The 19718-nt window shown below is 36.7% G+C and overlaps 1 protein-coding gene across 4 annotated transcripts in view; it reads right to left on the reverse strand.

The window, feature by feature from the left end:
• WDR76 (WD repeat domain 76) overlaps positions 1-19718 on the reverse strand; it is a 61215-nt gene that overhangs the window by 13538 nt on the left and 27959 nt on the right. For 3 of the 4 annotated variants that reach the window (XM_042988990.1, XM_042988987.1, XM_042988991.1), the window contains 2 exons: positions 19089-19242; positions 5718-5912 (listed from right to left, as the gene is read on the reverse strand). In XM_042988990.1, the coding sequence (XP_042844924.1) occupies positions 5718-5912; positions 19089-19242 (349 nt within the window). The remainder of the gene's footprint in view (positions 1-5717; positions 5913-19088; positions 19243-19718) is intronic. The other variant, XM_042988988.1, reaches the window with a different exon arrangement.

Below are 19718 nucleotides of genomic sequence, written 5' to 3' on the forward strand. Positions count from 1 at the left end.
GGGAGAATAGTGGTCCTGAGTATGAGCCCAAGATCTTCAAACTATTCTTGTTTTTTAATGTTTATTTATTTTCTAGAGAAAATAGAGAGAGTGTGAGCAGGGGAGGGGCAGAGAAAGACGGTGACAGAGGATCCAAAGCAGGCTCCATGCTGACAGCAGAGAGCTCAATGAGGGGCTTGAGCTCACACACCATGAGAACATGACTTGAGCTGAAGTTGGATCCTTAACCAACTGAGCCCCCAAAGGCCCCAATCTTTCAACTATTCTTAAATAGACTTCAACTTAATTTGACCTTGCAGGTGTTAGACTGGCCCCCCTACAATAATTACTTTAAACGTAAATGGTCTAAATGCTCCAATCAAAAGACACAGGGTAACTGAATGGATTAAAAAAAAAAAAAAAAAAAAACAAGACCCATCTATATGCTGCCTACAAGAGATTCATTTCAGACCTAAGGACACATACAGACTAAAAGTGAATGGATGGCAAAAGACATTCCATGCAAATGGAAAAGGGGAAAAAGAACCAGTGCAGCAATACTTCCAGCAGACAAAATAGACTTTAAAACAAAGACTGTGGGGTGCCTGGGTGGCTCAGTCAGTTGAGCATCCAACTCTAGATTTTGACTCAGGTTGAGATCCACACTGAGTATGGAGTCTGCTTAGGATTCTCTCTTTCCCTCTCCCTCTGCCTCTCTCCCCCACTCACATGCTCTGTCTCTCTCAAAAACAAAAACAAAATATTGTTACAAGAGACAAAGAAGGGCATAATGACAAAGAGATCAATCCAACAAAAGAATGTAACAATCATAAATATCTATGTACCCAACACTGGAGCACCTAAACACATAAAGCAAATATCAACCCACATAAAAGGAGAAATGCTCAGCAATACAGTAATAGTAGGAGACTTTTTAATACCCCCACTTTACACCAATGGATAAATCATCCAGGTAGAAAATCAGTAAGGAAACTGTGTCTTGGAACTGTACAATAGACCAGACTGACTTAACAGATGTACACAAAACACTTTCTCTAAAACCGACAGAATACACATTTTTTTCAAGTACACATGCAATATTCTCCAGGATAAACCATGTTAAGACACAAGACTCGATAAATGTAAGAAAACTGAAATATCAAGCATCTTTTCTGACAGTATGAAACTATTAATTATCAGAAAAAAAAAACTAGAAAGAACACAAACACATAGAAGCTAAATAACATGCTACTAAGCAATCAATGGATCAATGAAGAAATCAAAGAGGAAGTAAAACACACATGGAAACAAATGAAAATGAAAAAACAATAATCCATTATCTCTGGGATACAGCAAAAGCTGTTCTAGGGGGGAAATTTGTAGCACTACAGGCCTACCTTAAACAAGAAAAACCTTGAATAAACAATTTAACCTTATTCCTAAAGGAACTAGAAAAAGACGACACACAAAGCCAAAGCCTAAAGTTAGTAAAAGGAAGAAGATAAAAAAGACCAGAAGGGAAATAAATGAATACACGCTTAAAAAAGAAAACAAAAACAAAAAAGATCAATAAAGCCAAGAGATGGTTCTTTGAAAAGATATGTAAATCTGATAAACCTTTAGCCTGACTCATCAAGAGAAAAAGGGAGGACTCAAATAAATAAAACCAGAAACAAAAAAAAAGTAACAACAGACACCACAGAAATACAAATAATTGTAAGAGACTACAAAAAATTATACGCCAAAATATCAGACGACTTAGAAGAAATGACTAAATTCCTAGAAACATAATTTTCCTAAACTGAATCAGGAAGAAACAGAAAATCTGAACAAACCAATTACTAGTAACAAAATTGAATTAGTAATCAAAAAACTCAACAAACAAAAGTTCAGGACCAGATGGATTTACAGATGAATTCTACCAAACATTTATTTTTTTTAATGTTTATTTATTTCTTTTGAGAGAGAGCATGCATGCACATGCACAAGTTGGGGAAGGGCAGAGAGAGAGAACCCCAAGCAGGCTATGTGCTATCAGTGCAAAGCCTGACGCAGGGCTCAATCTCACCAACCATGAGGTCATGACCTGAGCCGAAATCAAGAGACAGATATTTAACTGACTGAGCCACCAGGCACCCCTGAATTCCACCAAACTTTTAAAGAAAAGTTAATACCTAGTCTCCTCAAACTGTGCTAAAACAGAAGAGGAAGGAAAGCTTCCAAATACATTCTACAAGGCAAGCAAAACCAAAGCACTACAGAAAGAAAACCGTAGGCCGATATTCCTGATGAACACAGATACAAAGAGCCCTCAGCACAACAGTAGTATACCATATTAAACAGTACATTAAAAGGATTATTTACCACAATCAAATGGGATTTATTCTGGGGATGCAAGGATGGTCACTGTCTGCAAACCAATCAACATGATACACATTAATAAAATAAAGGATAAAAAATCATATCATCTCAATAGATGCAGAAAAAGCATTTTATAAAATTCAACATCCATTCATGATAAAAATTCTCAACTAAGTGGGTTTAGAGAGAACATACCTCACCACAATAAAGCCTATATATAGCAAACACACACCTAATATCACCCTCAATGGTGAAAAATTGAGTTTTTTCTCTAAGATTAGAAACAAGACAAAGATGTCCACTCTCATCAGTTTTATTCAACATAGTACTTGGAAGTCCTAGCCACAAAAAGCAGACAAAAAGAAATAAAAGGCATCCAAATTGGTAAGGAAACCATAAAACTGTCACTGTTTGCAGATGACATGATACTATACATAGAAAACCCTAAATACTCCACCAAAAACTACTAGAGGTACTAAATGAACTCAGGAAAGTTACAGAATGCAAAATTAATATACAGAAATCTGTTGCATTATATTACAACTAATAATAACAAAGTAGCAGAAGGAGAAATTAAGAAAATAATTCTATTTGATCCACCTGGGTGGCTTAGTCAGTTAAGTGTCCAACCCTTGATTTTGGCTCAAGGCATGATCTCACAGTTCATAAGTTCGAGCCCTGTGTCGGGCTCTGCACTGACAGTGTGGAGCCTGCATGGGATTCTCTCTCTCTCTCCTTGTCTCTCTGCCCCTCCCCCACCCCCAATGTGTCTCTCTCTCTCTCTCTCTCTCTCTCTCAAATAAATAAAACTGAAAAAAAAATGTTTAAAAAGAAAACAAATCCATTTATAGTTACACCAAAAAGAATACTTGGGAATAAATTTAAGCAAGGAGGTAAAAGACCTGTACTCTGAAAATTATAAAACAATGATCAAAGATATTGAAGATGACACAGACAAATGGAAAGATACACCATACTCACGGACTGAAAGAACCAATAGTGTTAAAATGTACATACTAACCAAAGCAATTTACAGATTCAATGCAATCCCTATCAACATACCAACAGCATTTTTCACACAACTAGAACAAATAATCCTAAAATTTGTATGGAACCATAAAAGAACCTAAATAGGCAAAGCAATCTTGAGAAAGAACAGAGATGGGGGTATCACAATCCCAGATTTCAAAACATATTACAAAGCTATAATAATCAAAACAGTACGGGACTGAGACAAAAATAGATCCATCGAGCAGAATAGAGAGCCCAGAAACAAACCCATGCTTATATGGTCAATTAGTCTATGACAAAGGAGGCAAAAACACACAATGGGGGAAGACAGTCTCTTCAATAAATGGTGCTGGGAAAACTGGACAGCTACATGAAAAATAAGAAACTGGACCACTTTCTGACACCATACACAAAAATAAACCCTAAGTGGGGTGCCTGGCTGGCTCAATTGGTAGAGCATACTATGCCTGATCTTGGGGTTATGAGTTCAAGCCCCATATTGGCTGTAGAGCTTACTTTAAAAATTAATTAATTAAAAAGTAATAAACTCAAAATGGATTAAAGACTTAAATGGGAGATCTGAAACCATACAACTACAAGAAAACACAAGGAAGTAATCTCTTTGACATCAGACTCAGAAACATTTTTCTACATATGTCTCTTACAGTGGGGGAAACAAAATAAAAAATATTAGGACTACATCAAAATAAAAAGCTTTTGTACAGCAAAGGAAATCATCAAAAAAATGAAAAGGCAACCTAATGATTGGAAAAGATATTTGCAAACAGTATACCTGATAAAGTGTTAGTATCCAAATTATATAACAACCCCAAAACTTCCCCAAGTAATCCAATTAAAAATGGGCAGAGGACATGAACAGATACTTTTCCAAAGACATGGAGATAGCCAACAGACCCATGAAAAGATGCTCAACATCACTAATTATCAGGGAAATGCAAATCAAAACCACAATGAGATATCACCTTATACCTGTTAGAATGACTACTATCAAAAATACAAGAAATAACAAGTATTGGCAAGGATGTGGAGAAAAAGGAACCCTTGTGCACTGTTGGTCGGAATAAATTATACAGCCATTGTACTAAACAGTATGCAGTTTCCTCAAAAAACTAAAAATAGAAAAACCCTATGATCCAGTAATCCTACTAGTATTTACCCAAAGAAAATGAAAACACTAATTCAATGGGGTGCCTGAGTGGCTCAGCTGGTTAAGTCAGACTCTTGATTTCAGCTCAGGTCATGATCTTATGGTTCACGAAATCAAGCCCTGCAGCAGGCTCTGCGCTGCCAGCACAGAGCCTGCTTGGGATTCTCTCTCTCCTTCTCTCTCTGCCCTTCCCCAGCTCACACACAGGATGCTCTGTCTCTAAATAAATAAATAAACATTAAAAAAAATTACCACTAATTTGAAAAGATTTACGTACCCTTATGTTCATTGCAGCATTATTTATAAAAGTGAAGATATGTAAGCAACCTAAATGTCCATTGATAAATGAACAAAGATGTGGTGAGTGTGTGTATACCCATACATACACACACACACACACACACACACACAAATGGAATATTACTTAGCCATAAAAAAAGAATGAGATCTTGCCATTTGTGACAACATAGATGGACCTAGAGGATATTATGCTAAGTGAAGTAAGTCAGACAAAGAAAGTGTATGATTTAAGTAATACAGCATCTAAAAAACAAATGAACAACAACAACAAAAAACCAGAAACAGACCCAGAGAACAAACTGGTGGTTGTCAGAGGGGTGGGGTGGGGATGAGAGAAAGGCAAAATAAATGAAGAGGAATGGCAGATACAGGCTTCTAGTAATGTAATGAATATGGGAATAAAAATGGATAAAATGTACAGCATAGAGAATATAGTCAATTGTATTGTAATAGCTGTGCAGGCTGACAGATGGTATCTATACTTGTGGTGAGCATAGCATAATGTATACAGTTGTTGAATCACTGTTATACACCTAAAACTAATGTAATATTGTGTGTCAACTATACTTTAATCAAAAAACAGTAATACAAAATAAAATATTTTTGCAAAGATTAAAAAATAATTAAGAGCAAATACTTACGTGCCTGGCTGGATCATCTAACCACTTTATCTAAATTAAATCATTTAACCCTCATGACAACCCTATTAGGTAAAAACTTCCAAGGTCATACAAGTAGTAACAGATGGTCTGGGTTTCAAACTTAAGCAGTGCAGTTCTAAAATTCCTACTCTGTACCACTTCACCCATTCTGATTGGTATAATAATCATTCATGTGTCATTTCATAAAGAATCCAGAATATTATCTCAAGCCAACATGTAAACACATTAACATTTACCTCTTCAAAAATAGCCCTTGAAAAATCCCCACAGCGTAATGTGCCATCATAGCTCAGTGAGAGTATGTGAGCCGGATTGGCAGGTGAGAAGTAAAGACAGCTAACTGGCTGACTGTGGGGTTGAAAAACATAAATTCCATCTTCTTCAGATTGGTGAGTCTGGAAGAGAGTTGAGGGCAGGGAGATAGACAAAAACTAGTGAAAAGTAGCAACACTTTCTGTCATTAAACTATTTATGTTTGCATTACTTCTTAGTCTATAATTATACCCACCCTCCCATTCAGAAAGTCAGAACAATGTCATATTATCACTAAATTACTTTTTTCTAATTTTTAATCCAATGATATTGTCACATTTATTTTAACCGTTTCCAGCTTTTGCAAACTACTTTTTCATAATGCAGAAGGGAAAAGAATTATAGTTTATTATGACTTTAGTTCATGAAATCTCAAGAAATGAGAAATCTACTCTTTATTTCACATTCAGCATAATTCCCTTCGACTAAAAACAGTATAACTACCATTACTACTTTATCTCTTCAGTATGCTTCTATATATCATTCTCAGCACAATTTTCATAAGGTTATTTGGTCCTGGCACAAAGTGATAATTTTAAAAATACGTTATCCCCTAAATACACCATGAAAATGCATGTATTTCAATTCCACATTAATATTATTACTACTGGGGCTCCTGGGTAGCTCCATCAGTTGAACATCTGACTCTTGATTTCGGCTCAGGTCATGATCCCAGGGTCATGGGATCGAGCACCACGTGGAACCCTGTGCTAAGTGTGGAGCCTGCTTAAGATTCTCTCTCTGTCTCTGTCTCTCTCTCTCCCTCTGCCCCTCTCCCTGCTTGCACTCTCTCTAAAAAAAAAAAAAAAAAAAAAAAAAAAAAAAAAAAAAAAAGTAGTATTATTACTACTTCTAGGGATTATCCTTTTCACAGGTGGATTACCAACTACTAAATCATCACTTCTCAGATCTGGATAAATTATGTTACTATGCCATATGTCATAGTACGAACCAGACCAACTGTCCTCTCCAAATTTGGCTTAATTTGCTCTGAAATATTCAGGCATTTTTGTTTTCTTCTTTTTTTATTTTAAACTTAAACAGAATTTTTTAAAAGGAAAGGGAGGGAAAAAATTATAATCACATACACTCCTCCTCCTATCTAGAGTTAACCACTGTTAATATCCTCACATATTTGTTTATAGTGTTTATTTTTAGAACAAAACTCTCCATTGTTATAAATAACAATACAGAAATGTAGAAAGACAGTAACTATTAAAAATTACTGCAAATCCGGGGCACCTGGGTGGCTCAGTCGGTTAAGCGTCTGACTTTGGCTCAGGTCATGATCTCACAGTTCGTGAGTTCGAGCCCCGCGTCAGGCTCTGTGCTGACAGCTCAGAGCCTGGAGCCTGCTTCGGATTCTGTGTCTCCCTCTCTCTCTGCCCCTCCCCTGTTCATGCTCTGTCTCTCTCTGTCTCAAAAATAAATAAAAAACATTAAAAAAAATAAAAAAAAAAATTACTGCAAATCCAAAATTAACTAAAATGATCATTAAAATACTAAGCTATCATTATAGATATCTCTGTATGTACTTAGACAAATAGAATGACAAAGAAATTTAGAAAAAAATAAGACCATGCTATATATGCCATTTTTCATAGTATTAAATTAAACTATACTTCAAAGTAATAAAAGAAAATCAGGCTGAAGTAGTTTTTGAACTTCAAGCACAGCTGATCCTTGAACAAGAGGTTAAGAGCACCAACCCACCATGCAGTTGAAAATCCCATGTATAACATTTGACTACCCAAAAACTTAACTACTAATAGCCTACTATTGACCAAGATCCTCAATAATAACACAGTGAACTAACATATTTTATAGGTTATGCATATTATATGCTGTACTTTTACAATACAGTAAGCTAGAGAAAAGAAATGTTAATAAAATCATAAGAAAAAGAAAATACATTCATAGTACTACACTTTTTTTCAATCCCACAAGTTTATGTCATCTGTTTATAAATCATCTGTCAGTACCTGTCAATATTGTCTTATATGATACAAAACACTATAGATATTATATACATATTACTAACATGACATCAAAAATAAAAACATAATATGAAAATGAAATTCATATTTACGTACAGGTACAACAATTCATGCATTGATAATGAAGTGGCAATATGGTTGCTTTATGGTAGCCTAGTGTAATCAATACAGTTGCTTCACAGTAGCCTAGCCTATACACTAATGGATTAATCCCTATAAAATTTTTATGAGATCCAGTATTACAGTCATATTCACAATGCAATATTGGAAATAGTTAAATTTTTTAAAAAATATCACTTACCTGTTTTAATAAGCTGATATGCAGTTGCTCCAATTTACAAGAGAAAAAGGTATACTGTATGGTAATGTAACTCTTTGAAAGCAAAATTATAAAGAAGCTAACAAATTATTAATTTTATATTAAATAGTACTCACCTTATGCCTATGTAAGGATAGGCTATCAACTTCCATACAAGTCTTGCACATGATGTTCTACACAATGACTACTTAGGCAATGATGATGATAATGACACAAAAATGCTCATATATTTCTTGCTGTACAGGTCAAAGATTTTCACACAGAGAGACATGTATGTATACAACAGATAAGTTTATTAATTGTACAGTAGAATAATTATTTACTAAGTGGAAGTGGACCATCATAAAGGTCTTCATCTCATCATCTTCACGTTAAATAGGCTAAGGAGGAAGAGGAGGGGCTCAGGGGTAATAGCAACAGAAGGGGTGGACGAGGTAGTAGAGGTAGAAGGGGAGGCAGGAGAGGCAACACACTGAGTGTAACTTTATGGAATATATCATAACTTCTGTCTGGCTTGTTTTTTCATTTCTCTAAAAAGGTTTCTATATTGTACCAATATTTCTTCCAACATTTGCTTTAGTTACAGTGCCCGTACCATAGAAGGGTCCACATCATAAAAGAAGTCAAAAGCAGTCTTGAACAATTAGAATGCTTCTGCCAGATTGTCTAATGTCAATTTATTTTCTAGCACTGCTTCAATCATCTGGGACTGGTTCAGAAGCATTCCTCTCCATCAAGCACTCTTCTATTAATTCCTCTCGGGGGGCATCTATTAGCTGTTGAATTCCTCCAAGATCCACATCCTGAAACCTTTCACACTAACCATTTTTGCCATAACCACAATCTGTCATCATTTCCTTGACTGTCTCTGTCATAAATCCTGTGAAGTCATGTACAACATCTGGACACAGTTTTCTCCAGCAGAAATTTATTCTTTCAGGCTTGACTGTTTTCATGGCTTTTTCTGTCACAGTAGTGGCATCTTCAATGGTGTTCTCATTCTTGATTTTCAGATGTTTTTTCTGCTGGGGTTCTCTTGGTGGTGTGGACAATCTTTTCTATAGAGTACCATGTGTAATGAGCCTTCAAAGTCCTTAATGACCCCCTGATCTAGAGGCTGAATTAGAGACAGTGTTTGGGGGCAACATTTTGATGCCTTGGGTTCTGGGTAGCCAGGGACATTGCCCAACATCGAAAGAACTTTAAAAGGCAGTACCTTACTGGCAAGGTACTTCCTGACCTCAGGGAGAAAGCATCGGTGATCCAGAAATGGGCTCTTGTTTCCAGGACCTCCTGTTGTACAGCCAAAAAACTGGCTGCTGGTATTTATCTTTTCCCTTTGAGGGTGAGGATTAGCAGCTTTATAGCGAATGGCAGTCCTGATCACAATGTATTTGCACAGTAGAGTTAGCCTATTCCTTTGTGCCTTAAATCTGGTGCTCATTTCTCTTTCTTACTAATAAATGTCCTTTGTGGCTTTTTTTTTTTTTTTTCCAGAATGCACTTTCCTCTGCATTAGAAACCAGTTCAGGCAGATATTCTTTCTCAGCATTTTTCTTAATGGTGTCTGGGAACTTGTCTTCAGTCTTGGATCAGCGGAAGCTACTTCTCCTGTTATTCTAACGTTTTTAAAGCCAAACTTCTTTCTAAAATTATCAAACCATCCTTTGCTGGCATTAAATTCTCCAGCTTTCTATCTTTCACCTTCCATTTACTTTGTCATATGATGACTTCAATTTTCCTCGAGTCATATCAGTCTACAGGTATGCATTTCTTAGAGCAATCCTACACCCACATAAAAGCTGCATCTTCAGATAAAAAGGTATTTTGCAAAAAGTACAAGGTTTTCACACTTGCTGGAATAGATGCAGTAACAGCGTTACAATTTTTTTTTCTTTTTTTTTTTTTTTTTTTACAACAGTCCTTATGCTAGATTCATTTATCTTGAAATGCCGGGCAACTGCAGCTGCAGACCCCAATTTATAGTATTTATCAAGCAATTCAACTTTTTCCTGTACTCTCCTGAATATTCCCCACATCTTGGGAGCACTTTCCAGAATCACTAGTGGTGCTTTGTAGGAGTCCTATGATGTTTTTCAAGGTGTACAGTATTGCACTAAACACAGTGAAAAATATGCAAGAACCCCAAGAGATCACTTTTTACTATGATACACAATTTACTAAAGATAAAATGTTCACATGGAGATGATTAGCATTTTAACTAGATACTTGCTATAATTAAGCTCACCACAATGGCAATAGGATAGCTAGGAAATCATTATTCGAGTAGTACAGTAGTACAGCAGTTAATTTTCCGCAGTTACTATTTAATACCACATCTTTATGTTTGTTTACATTTCTCTCGACTGTGAATGGCACCACATATGGTCTGTAAGTGTTGAAGTTTTAATAAATTTTAACTTATAATAGATTTGTGTATATTTTATGGTAGTAAGTGATAAAATAGACTAGTGTCTACATATATGTTATACATTCATGACATACCTTTATCTTTTCAATATTTCTAAGCTATGTGGTTCATCTGAAAGTTTTTTCAAGTTATCGCAAATCTCCAAAAAAATTTCAATATATTTGCTGAAAAAAAATCCATGTATAAGTGGACCCACACAGTTCAAATTGTGTTAAGGGTCAAATGTATTTCTTTACAGGTGCTATTTCCTAAAAAGGACAAAGTAGAGGCGTTTGGGTGGCTCAGTCAGTTAAGCGTCTTTTTTTTTTAAATATTTATTTAGAGAGATCACAAGTGGGGGAGGGGCAGAGAGGAGAGACAGAATCCCAAGCAGCCTCCAGAGCATCAGCGCAGAGCCCAATGCAGGGCTTGAACTCACCAACAGTGAGATCATGACCTGGGCTGAGATCAAGAGTCAGACATTTAACCAACTGTGCCACCCAGGCACCCCAGGCATCCAGCTCTTTGATTTTGACTCAAGTCATGAGATTAAGCCCCATGTGGGTCTCCATGCTGGGTGTGGAGCCCACTTGAGATTCTCTCTTTCCCGCTCTCTAGCCCTTTTTTTTTTTTTTTTTTTAAGAGGTGGGGGAGTATAAAACATGAAGCAGGAGCAGTCATTATGCTTTCTTATTTTTTCAACTATGTCCCAATTTTAGATATTTTCTATTGATTGAGAGCATTATTTTCTTCCCTTCTCCAATCTCCCGTCTCCATGTCTATATTATATACTATTATTTTTATTTTGTCCAGGTTGATAACATTTATATCCACTTCTATAAACATAATTTGTATAGCTGTTTAAGATTAGTTCTACATTTAAATGGATTCAATGCTCATCACCAATTCTTTTGTGAAACTTCTCTGTTCCTGATTTTTTAATCCTGATTTACTCTTAATTGGCTAAGACTTACTGTGAAGTGGTTTTTTTTCCAGATGAACTCCCAGGTCTTGAATTTCTTGAGTTTTTTCACATGTGAGAATACCTACCAGCTGCCTTTAACTAGAACAATTATCTTGGGCTGCTAAGTATTCCAGGCCACACTTCCTTCCCTCAGAACCTTGTAGACATTACATGAAATGTTGCTGTAGAAAACAGAAAAGCTAGACTTCTCCCTTTGAATATAATTTTTCTGCCTAAAGAATTCTTTACCCTCTATGTTCCAAGTTTTCCTAAAACATGGTATAACATTCAATCTGCCAACTCAATTCTCTTTTCAGAAGAATTCTCTTTTGGGGGCGCCTGGGTGGCTCAGTCGGTTCAGCATCCGACTTCCGCTCGGGTCACGATCTCACAGCTTGTGAGTTCGAGCCCTGCATGGGGCTCTGTGGTGACAGCTCAGAGCCTGGAGCCTGCTTCAGATTCTGTGCCTCCCTCTCTCTCTGCCCCAACCCACTCACTTTCTGTCTCTGTCCCTCTCAAAAATAATAAACATTTAAAAAAATTTTAAAAAGAAGAATTCTCTTTGAATATATTTGCTGTTTCACTGTTGGGTCATCTTTGATGGTCTTCCCTTACCACTGGCTTGTCTGTGTTTATGATTACCTCAAGTCTTTAATGTCTACAATTTTCAATGATGTCTATTCTGTTCCTTGCTTTTGTCTAATTTATTAGTTTCACTGATCTTCAGTTTGTTTCCTTAGTTCTGCAATATCCTTTTCCATCTCATTCTGCTGTTTTATCATCTTATCTTTAAGTATTATTTTACCAAATAATATTGTTATTAACTTGCTCCATAGCAGCACTGTCCAAAAAGAGCTTTCTAAGATAACAAAAATGTTATATGTATGCACTATCAACATAGTATCCACTAGCCACGTATGGCTATTAGGCACTTGAAACAAGCCTAGTGTAACTGAAGAACTGAATTTTCTATTTTAATTGATTTAAATGTAAATAGTCTCTTAGGACCTGTGGCTACTATACGAAACAGTACAGTTCCACAATTTAAAGAAACTGAAGGGAATTTTCTTTCTTGCATTGAGTTATGTTTTTCTTCTAGACCTCTTTGCATGCTAGATTCTTTTGTTGTTTTTGCAGTAGTGTTTGTCTAGTTGTCATATCATTTCTTTTCATTTTCATCATGCTTGAATTGCTCTGTCCATGTTAGATGCTCTGATATAACATATTGACTCTTTCTCCCAGTATCTGATCAGTTCATTTTTTCCTCAGAAAAAGACGGGCTTTTCTGTAGCCAAGAAGAAGACAGAGGTGGATAGTTGGTTTCAGCTGAAAGAATATGCAATATTTGTTGGAATTCCTAGACTGTAATAGACTTTTGTCCATTATTCTATATATGATTTAGGGGCTCCTGGGTGGCTCAGTCAGTTAAGCATCCAACTCTTGGTTTCAGCTCAGGTCATCATCTCCCAGTTCATGGATTTGAAGCCCCATGTCATGCTCTGCATGGACAGCTGCAGAGCCTGCTTGGGATTCTCTGCCTCCTTCTCTCTGCCCTTCCCCTACTGTCTATCTCTCCCTCTAAAAAATGAATAAATAAGTATTAATAAAGGGGGTGCCTGGGTGGCTCAGTCGGTTAAGCATCTGACTGTTAGTTTTAGCTCAGGTCATGATCTCATAGTTCATGAGTTTGAGCCCTGCATCAGGCTCTATGCCGGCAGTGCAGAGCCTGCTTTGGATTCTTTCTCTCTCCCTCCCTGTCTGCCCCTCTCTCTCTCTCTCCCTCTCTCTCTCAAATAAATACTTAAAAACAATTTTTTTAACATTTATAAGGATTTATACCACCTACCTGGCAGATTTAGTAGTAGCTTATACTACTCCCACAGACCAAGAAAATTTCCTTCATAGAGAATTAGTCCTACTATTAACAAACTTCCCCTGTTTTCTCCCCTTTCCCCTCAGCAGCCATGTCCCTATTTCTCACTCAAAGGAGGAAAACTCTAAATGCCCACTCAATGTGTTCTCTCTAGTTTTGACAACATAGGTGAAAATCATCAGGGTTTGGTCAGTTACCAATATGGATTTTGGCTGTTAAGGCAAGGTAGAAGCTAAATCATGCTGTGCCCCACCCCCAGCTGAGCTACAGAATTTGTCCTTGGTGGCTAGTTTTTGAAGTGCACAGCATAAGTTATACTTCTTCCTTATTGCTGTAAGATTTTTTTAAAACTGATTTGACTGCTTTTTCTCATTCTTTGGGAAATTCCAATTGCCCATTTTAATCTGAATATACCAGGTTAAAAGTGCTTTTAGGGGTGCCTGACTGGATCAGTCAATGGAGCACACAACTCTTAGTCTCAGGGTTGTGACTTCGAGCCCCATGCTGAGTATGGAGATTACTTAAAAATAAAATATTAAACAAAAAGAGTGCTTCTAACTACTTTAAACCTAATTGAATACAGGACCAGTTTGTTTTGAGCCTAGAAATGACTATCTGTGTACACTGAATTGGAATAGGAAAATTGGAAGTACAAATACCAATTCAGACCAGTATGGTAATTCTAAAAGAGGACATGGCCCAACATAATGGCAGTAAGGATGGAAAGGGGCAAAAGCATTAAAGGACTTTATTAGACACAAGGAACGAGTGAGGACCCAGCTTAAAACTCTTCAATGGCTTCCTATTGCTTTTAGGATAAAAACCAAAATTCTTGGGGTGCCTGGGTGGATCAGTCAGTTAAGCATCCGACTCTTAAATTTGGCTCAGGTCATGATCTCATGGTTCATGAGTTCATAGGATCAAGCCCTGTCTGAGGCTCTGTGCTGACAGTGTAGAGCCTGACTGGGATTCTCTCTCTCTCAAAACAAGTAAATAAACTTAAAAAAAAATCTCATTCAAAGATATAGATAGATATAGATATAGATATAGATATAGACATAGATATAGATATAGATGTATAGATATATAGATCTGGTCTCTACCCACCTCCACAGCTTCATCCTATTCCACTCATCCCTTGTGTCTATTCCTTTGCTGTCTATGCTCCAGCTACACAAGCAATTTTTCAGGTCTTTAAAAGTATCAGATAGGCCTCCTCCTGCTGCAGGTCCTTGACATGCTGTTCCCTTGTCTGAAATATTCTTTCCCTTTTCTTTACTTGGTCTATTGCTACTTAGCTTTCAAATCTCATCTCAATTCTCAGTTCCTCAGGGAAGGTTTCTTTCCCTGATCCTCCAAATTAGGCCAGCCCCCTGTCATTAACACTACTTTCCTTCAGTCCATTAAACACACTATATAATTCATTCCACTTATCAATTATGTAATTACATATTTGGCCATTATTTCATTAATGCTGCATTTGCCACTAAATTCTAAACTGTAAGAGGGCAGAGACAATTTTTGCTCACAAATATCTAATATCTGGGGAATCATTAGAATATTACTCAGCACAAAATAATAAATGTGGAAACAATGAATAAATGGGTGAATGGGTAACTGAATAAACGGTAACAACTTTTGATTCTAGATGCAACTAGGAATCTGAAAGAAAGTTAAGAGGAAAAACGGGGTGTCAAGGCAATTCAATGGGGAAAGGATAGTCTTTTCAAAAATGACAACTGGATATTCATATACAAAAAAGTAAACTTGGGCCCTTACTTCACACCATATATAAAAAATAACTCAAATATCATCTCACACCAGTCAGAGTGGCTAAAATGAGCAAATCAGGAGACTAGAGATGCTAGAGAGAATGTGGAGAAACGGGAACCCTTTTGCACTGTTGGGAATGCAAACTGGTGCAACCACTCTGGAAAACAGTGTGGAGGTTCCTCAAAAAATTAAAAATAGATCTACCCTATGACCCAGCAATAAGCACTACTAGGAATTTACCCAAGGGATATAGGAGTGCTGATGCACAGGAGCACTTGTACCCCAATTTTTACAGCAGCACTTTCAACAGTAGCCAAATTACAGAAAGAGCCTAAATGTCCATCAACTGATGAATGGATAAAGAAGCTGTGGTTTATATATACAATGGAATACTACTTGGCAATGAGAAAGAATGAAATATGGCCTTTTGTAGCAACGTGGATGGAACTGGAGAGTGTGATGCTAAGTGAAATAAGTCATACAGACAAAGACAGATACCATATGTTTTCACTCTTATGTGGATCCTGAGAAACTTAACAGAAGACCATGGGGGAGGGGAAGGGGAAAAATAGAGTTACAGAGAGGGAAGGAGGAAAACCATGAGAGACTCTTAAAAAGTGAGAACAAACTGAGGGTTGATGGGGGGTGGGAGGGAGGGGACAGTGGGTCATGGGCATTGAGGAGGGCACCTGTTGGGATGAGCACTGGGTGTTGTATGGAAACCAATTTGACAACAAATTTCATATTAAAAAAAAAAGAACTCAAGATGAATCACCAAACTAAATGTGAAAGCACATACTATAAAATTTTTAGAAAAAAACAGGAAAAACTCTTTAAGGCTTGAAGCTAGAGAAAGAATTCTTAAATATGACACCAAAAGCACAATCCATTTAAAATTTTTCATAAACTGGATATCATCTTTTGCACTTCAAAAGACAGCATAAAGGAAATGAAGAAAAGCCAAAAACTACCAGAAATATTTGCAAAACACATCTGATAAAGAATTTGTATCTAGAATTTACAAACTCATAATTCAGTAAGACAAACAACCTAATAAAACATTAATAAAAGGGACACCTGGGTGGCTCAGTCAGTTGAGTGTCCGACTTCAGCTCAGGTCGTGGATTCAAGCCCCAAGTCAGGCTTTGTGCTGACAGCTCAGAGCCTGGAGCTCGCTTTGGATTCTCTCTCTCTCTCTCTCTCTCTCTCTCTCCACCTCTCCCCCGCTCACACTCTGTCTCTGTCTCTCTCTCAAAAATAAACATTAAAAAAAAATTTTAATTGATAAAAGATCTGAATAGCCATTTTATCAAAGATATCCAAATGGCATGAAAAGAGGCTCAACATTAGTCATTAGTCATATGCATCAAAACCACAATGAGATACCACTTCACACCCACCAGAAAGGCTATAATCAAAATGACATAAAATAATAAACATTGCTGAGCATGGGGGGAAATTGGAACCCTCATATTGCTGGTGGGAATATAAAATGATACAATCGTTTGGAAAGAAGTTTGGTAGTTCCTCAAAATGTTAACTAGTTGCCATATGACCCAGAACTCTGTCCCTGGATATCTACCCAAGAGAAATTAAAACACATTTCCAAACAAAAATGTGTACACAAATGTTTATACTAGCATTATTCAGAATAGCCAAAAAGTGGAAACAACCCAAATGTCTATCAAGTGATAAAATGAATCAACAAAATGTGGTATAGTCAAACAATGGAGTATTGTCCAACAATTAAAAAAGAATGAAATACTGATACATACTAAAACATAAATGAACCTTGAAAACATTATGCTAAGAGAAAGAAATCAACATAAAAGACCACATATTGTATGATTCTATTTATATGACATGTCCAAAAAGGTCAAATTTAAGAAGATGTCCCTGGGTATAAGGGTAATTAGCTGGGAGATTAAATGTAATTAGCCAATAGGAATCTTCTAGGAATGACAAAAATGTTTTAAAGCTGGAGGGTGAAGTTACACAACTCACTAAACCTATTAAAAATCACTGGGTTAGGGGCACCTGGGTGGCTCCATTGGTTAAGCATGACTTCGGCTCTGGTCATGATCTCACAGTTCGTGGGTTCAAACCCTACAGCAGGCTCTGTGCTGACAGCTCAGAGCCTGGAGCCTGCTTCGGATTCTGTATCTCCCTCTCTCTCTGCTCTTCCCCTGCTTGTGCCCTCTCACTCTCTAAAAAATATCTATTAAAACAATTTTTTTAAATCATTAAGTTGTACTTTGAAATATGTGAATTTTGTAATATCTAAATTATACTTTGATAAAGTTAATTTTTTTTAAAAATTAGAGAGTTGGGACATGAGCACAGGGCAGCAAAAGTACTAGGTTTTAGACTTGCTCAAGCTGTTAATGTGACACAGCCAAAGATCTGGGAAATTTAGAAAGTTGTTAAGGATACCAGACTATATGGGGTACCTGTGTGGCTCGGTCGGTTAAGTGTCTGACTTCAGCTCAGGTCATGATCTCACGGCTTGTAGGTTCAAGCCCTGTGATGGGCTCTGTGCTGATAGACCAGAGCCTGGAGCCTGCTTCAGATTCTGTGTCTCCCTCTCTCTCTGCCCCTCCCTCGCGCTCTCTCTCTCTCTCTCTCTCAAAAATAAACATTAAAAAAAAAAAAAAAAAAAAGGATACCGGACTATAGAGACATAGTAATACAGATTTTGAAGTCACCAGGAAAGACATGACAAAGGGACTTTTCTACATATCTTCAACTCTGTACAGATTGATCTACCCTGAAAAGATCTTCACTTGACTATACTAATTCTCTATTTTTCCTTTTCAAAGTTCTTCTACCAATGGTATTTATCCACTGTTTTCATTTCTTCCACTACCCCATTATTTTTTATTCTCTCAAAGTCTGTGTTCCTTACCTCTTTGTTGAAGCTACTCTCTCAACTCACTAATGGTACCCCATTTTCAAAACCAATGGCCTTTTCTCTGCTTTCATTCTTTTTAACTTCTCTACAAGAAGCCCTGTCAAACTCCAATCCTTAAAACTCATCTCTTAGCTTGTACAACCTTATACTATTCTTAGTCCTCTTCCCACTTCTCTTCTATTTCATTTACCAGATACTTTTACCTCCTACCCTCATTCACACCTTATCAAAATAAGGAAGTACCTTTTCTCCCAAAACAAGAGAGAACTTGGTTTTTATTTCTCTCTTCTTCTCACAAAATCTGTTAAGAAACAGGTCTTTGTTCTACTTTCCCAATTAAAAAATAAATTCAGAGAACGTTAACTTGGCTTTTCTCAATTTTGTAACTATCAAAAGCAATCCATGCAGAATTATACGTACAATGAGTGGAATTCAGTATCTGTGACTCATAAAAAAATGAATGGGATCATCCTAAGCATATCCCTGAAAAGATACTTTTTCCCATTTGGAAACTGTATTTTAAACATAAGTAGTAAACTAAGAACTTTGTATGATTTTTTCATATATACATTTAAAGTCGTTGGGGCGCCTGGGTGGCTCAGTCGGTTAAGCGTCCGACTTCGGCTCAGGTCACGATCTCGCGGTCTGTGAGTTTGAGCCCCGCGTCGGGCTGTGGGCTGGTGGCTCAGAGCCTGGAGCCTGCTTCCGATTCTGTGTCTCCCTCTCTCTCTGCCCCTCCCCCGTTCATGCTCTGTCTCTCTCTGTCTCAAAAATAAATTAAAAAACGTTAAAAAAAAAAAAATTAAAGTCGTAACAGAGTTTCCTGGCAGTTAATTTATGTCCTGGTAACTAGTGATATTCAAACTAAAAATTTTAAAGTTCTAGAAAGCCAACTAAAATTTCCCCAGATCTCTAATGTCTGGAATCACAAAGCACAAAACTATAAATCTCAAGTAACATCTACAAACACATGGCTCTAGGCTATTCTCCTGTAGACTATTTGTTTCAGTCAAACTTTATTGTCTTCAAAAAATTAATAATAACTTACCAAATCCCAAAGTCCAACTTGCCCAGATTTGGCCCCAGCTGCCACCAAAGTTCTAATTTCTGATGGGTGGAGAGCCACAGAGAGTATTGGGCCTTTGGTAACTTTATGAACAGTATCTTCATTAATGACCATGCCATTTAAATTGGCTTTATAGCTGAGAAAACAATTAAATTTTAGAAGTAAAGCCAATCAATAGTGAAAATAACTAAAACATAATTCAAAAAAAAAGAAAAGAAAAAAGACACAGTAAATAAATAGTTAACCTCCTAGTAACCAAGGAAATCAAATTAAAAAATGGGATACTATTCTTCACTTATAAAAGGTAGCAGGCTAGTCAAACATATACATTCGTTAATAGTGCTAGTGGCAGAGTAAATTCATATAAAATTTTCAGAAAAAAAAAAAAAAGATTTCAGAAAACAATTCAGCAATGTATGTCCATAATATTTGACTCAGTAATCTCACTTCTGGAATCTATCCTAAAGAACTAACACACTATCACATTTAAACACAAGCACATATATAACTAAATACACAACTAAACACACAAAACTAAATTGAAAATAATTCCAGGGGCACCTGGGTGGCTCAGTCGGTTAAGCATCCAATTCTTGATTTCGGCTCAGGTCA

The sequence above is a fragment of the Panthera tigris genome, chromosome B3, assembly GCF_018350195.1.
Source record: "Panthera tigris isolate Pti1 chromosome B3, P.tigris_Pti1_mat1.1, whole genome shotgun sequence".
NCBI lineage: Eukaryota > Metazoa > Chordata > Mammalia > Carnivora > Felidae > Panthera > Panthera tigris.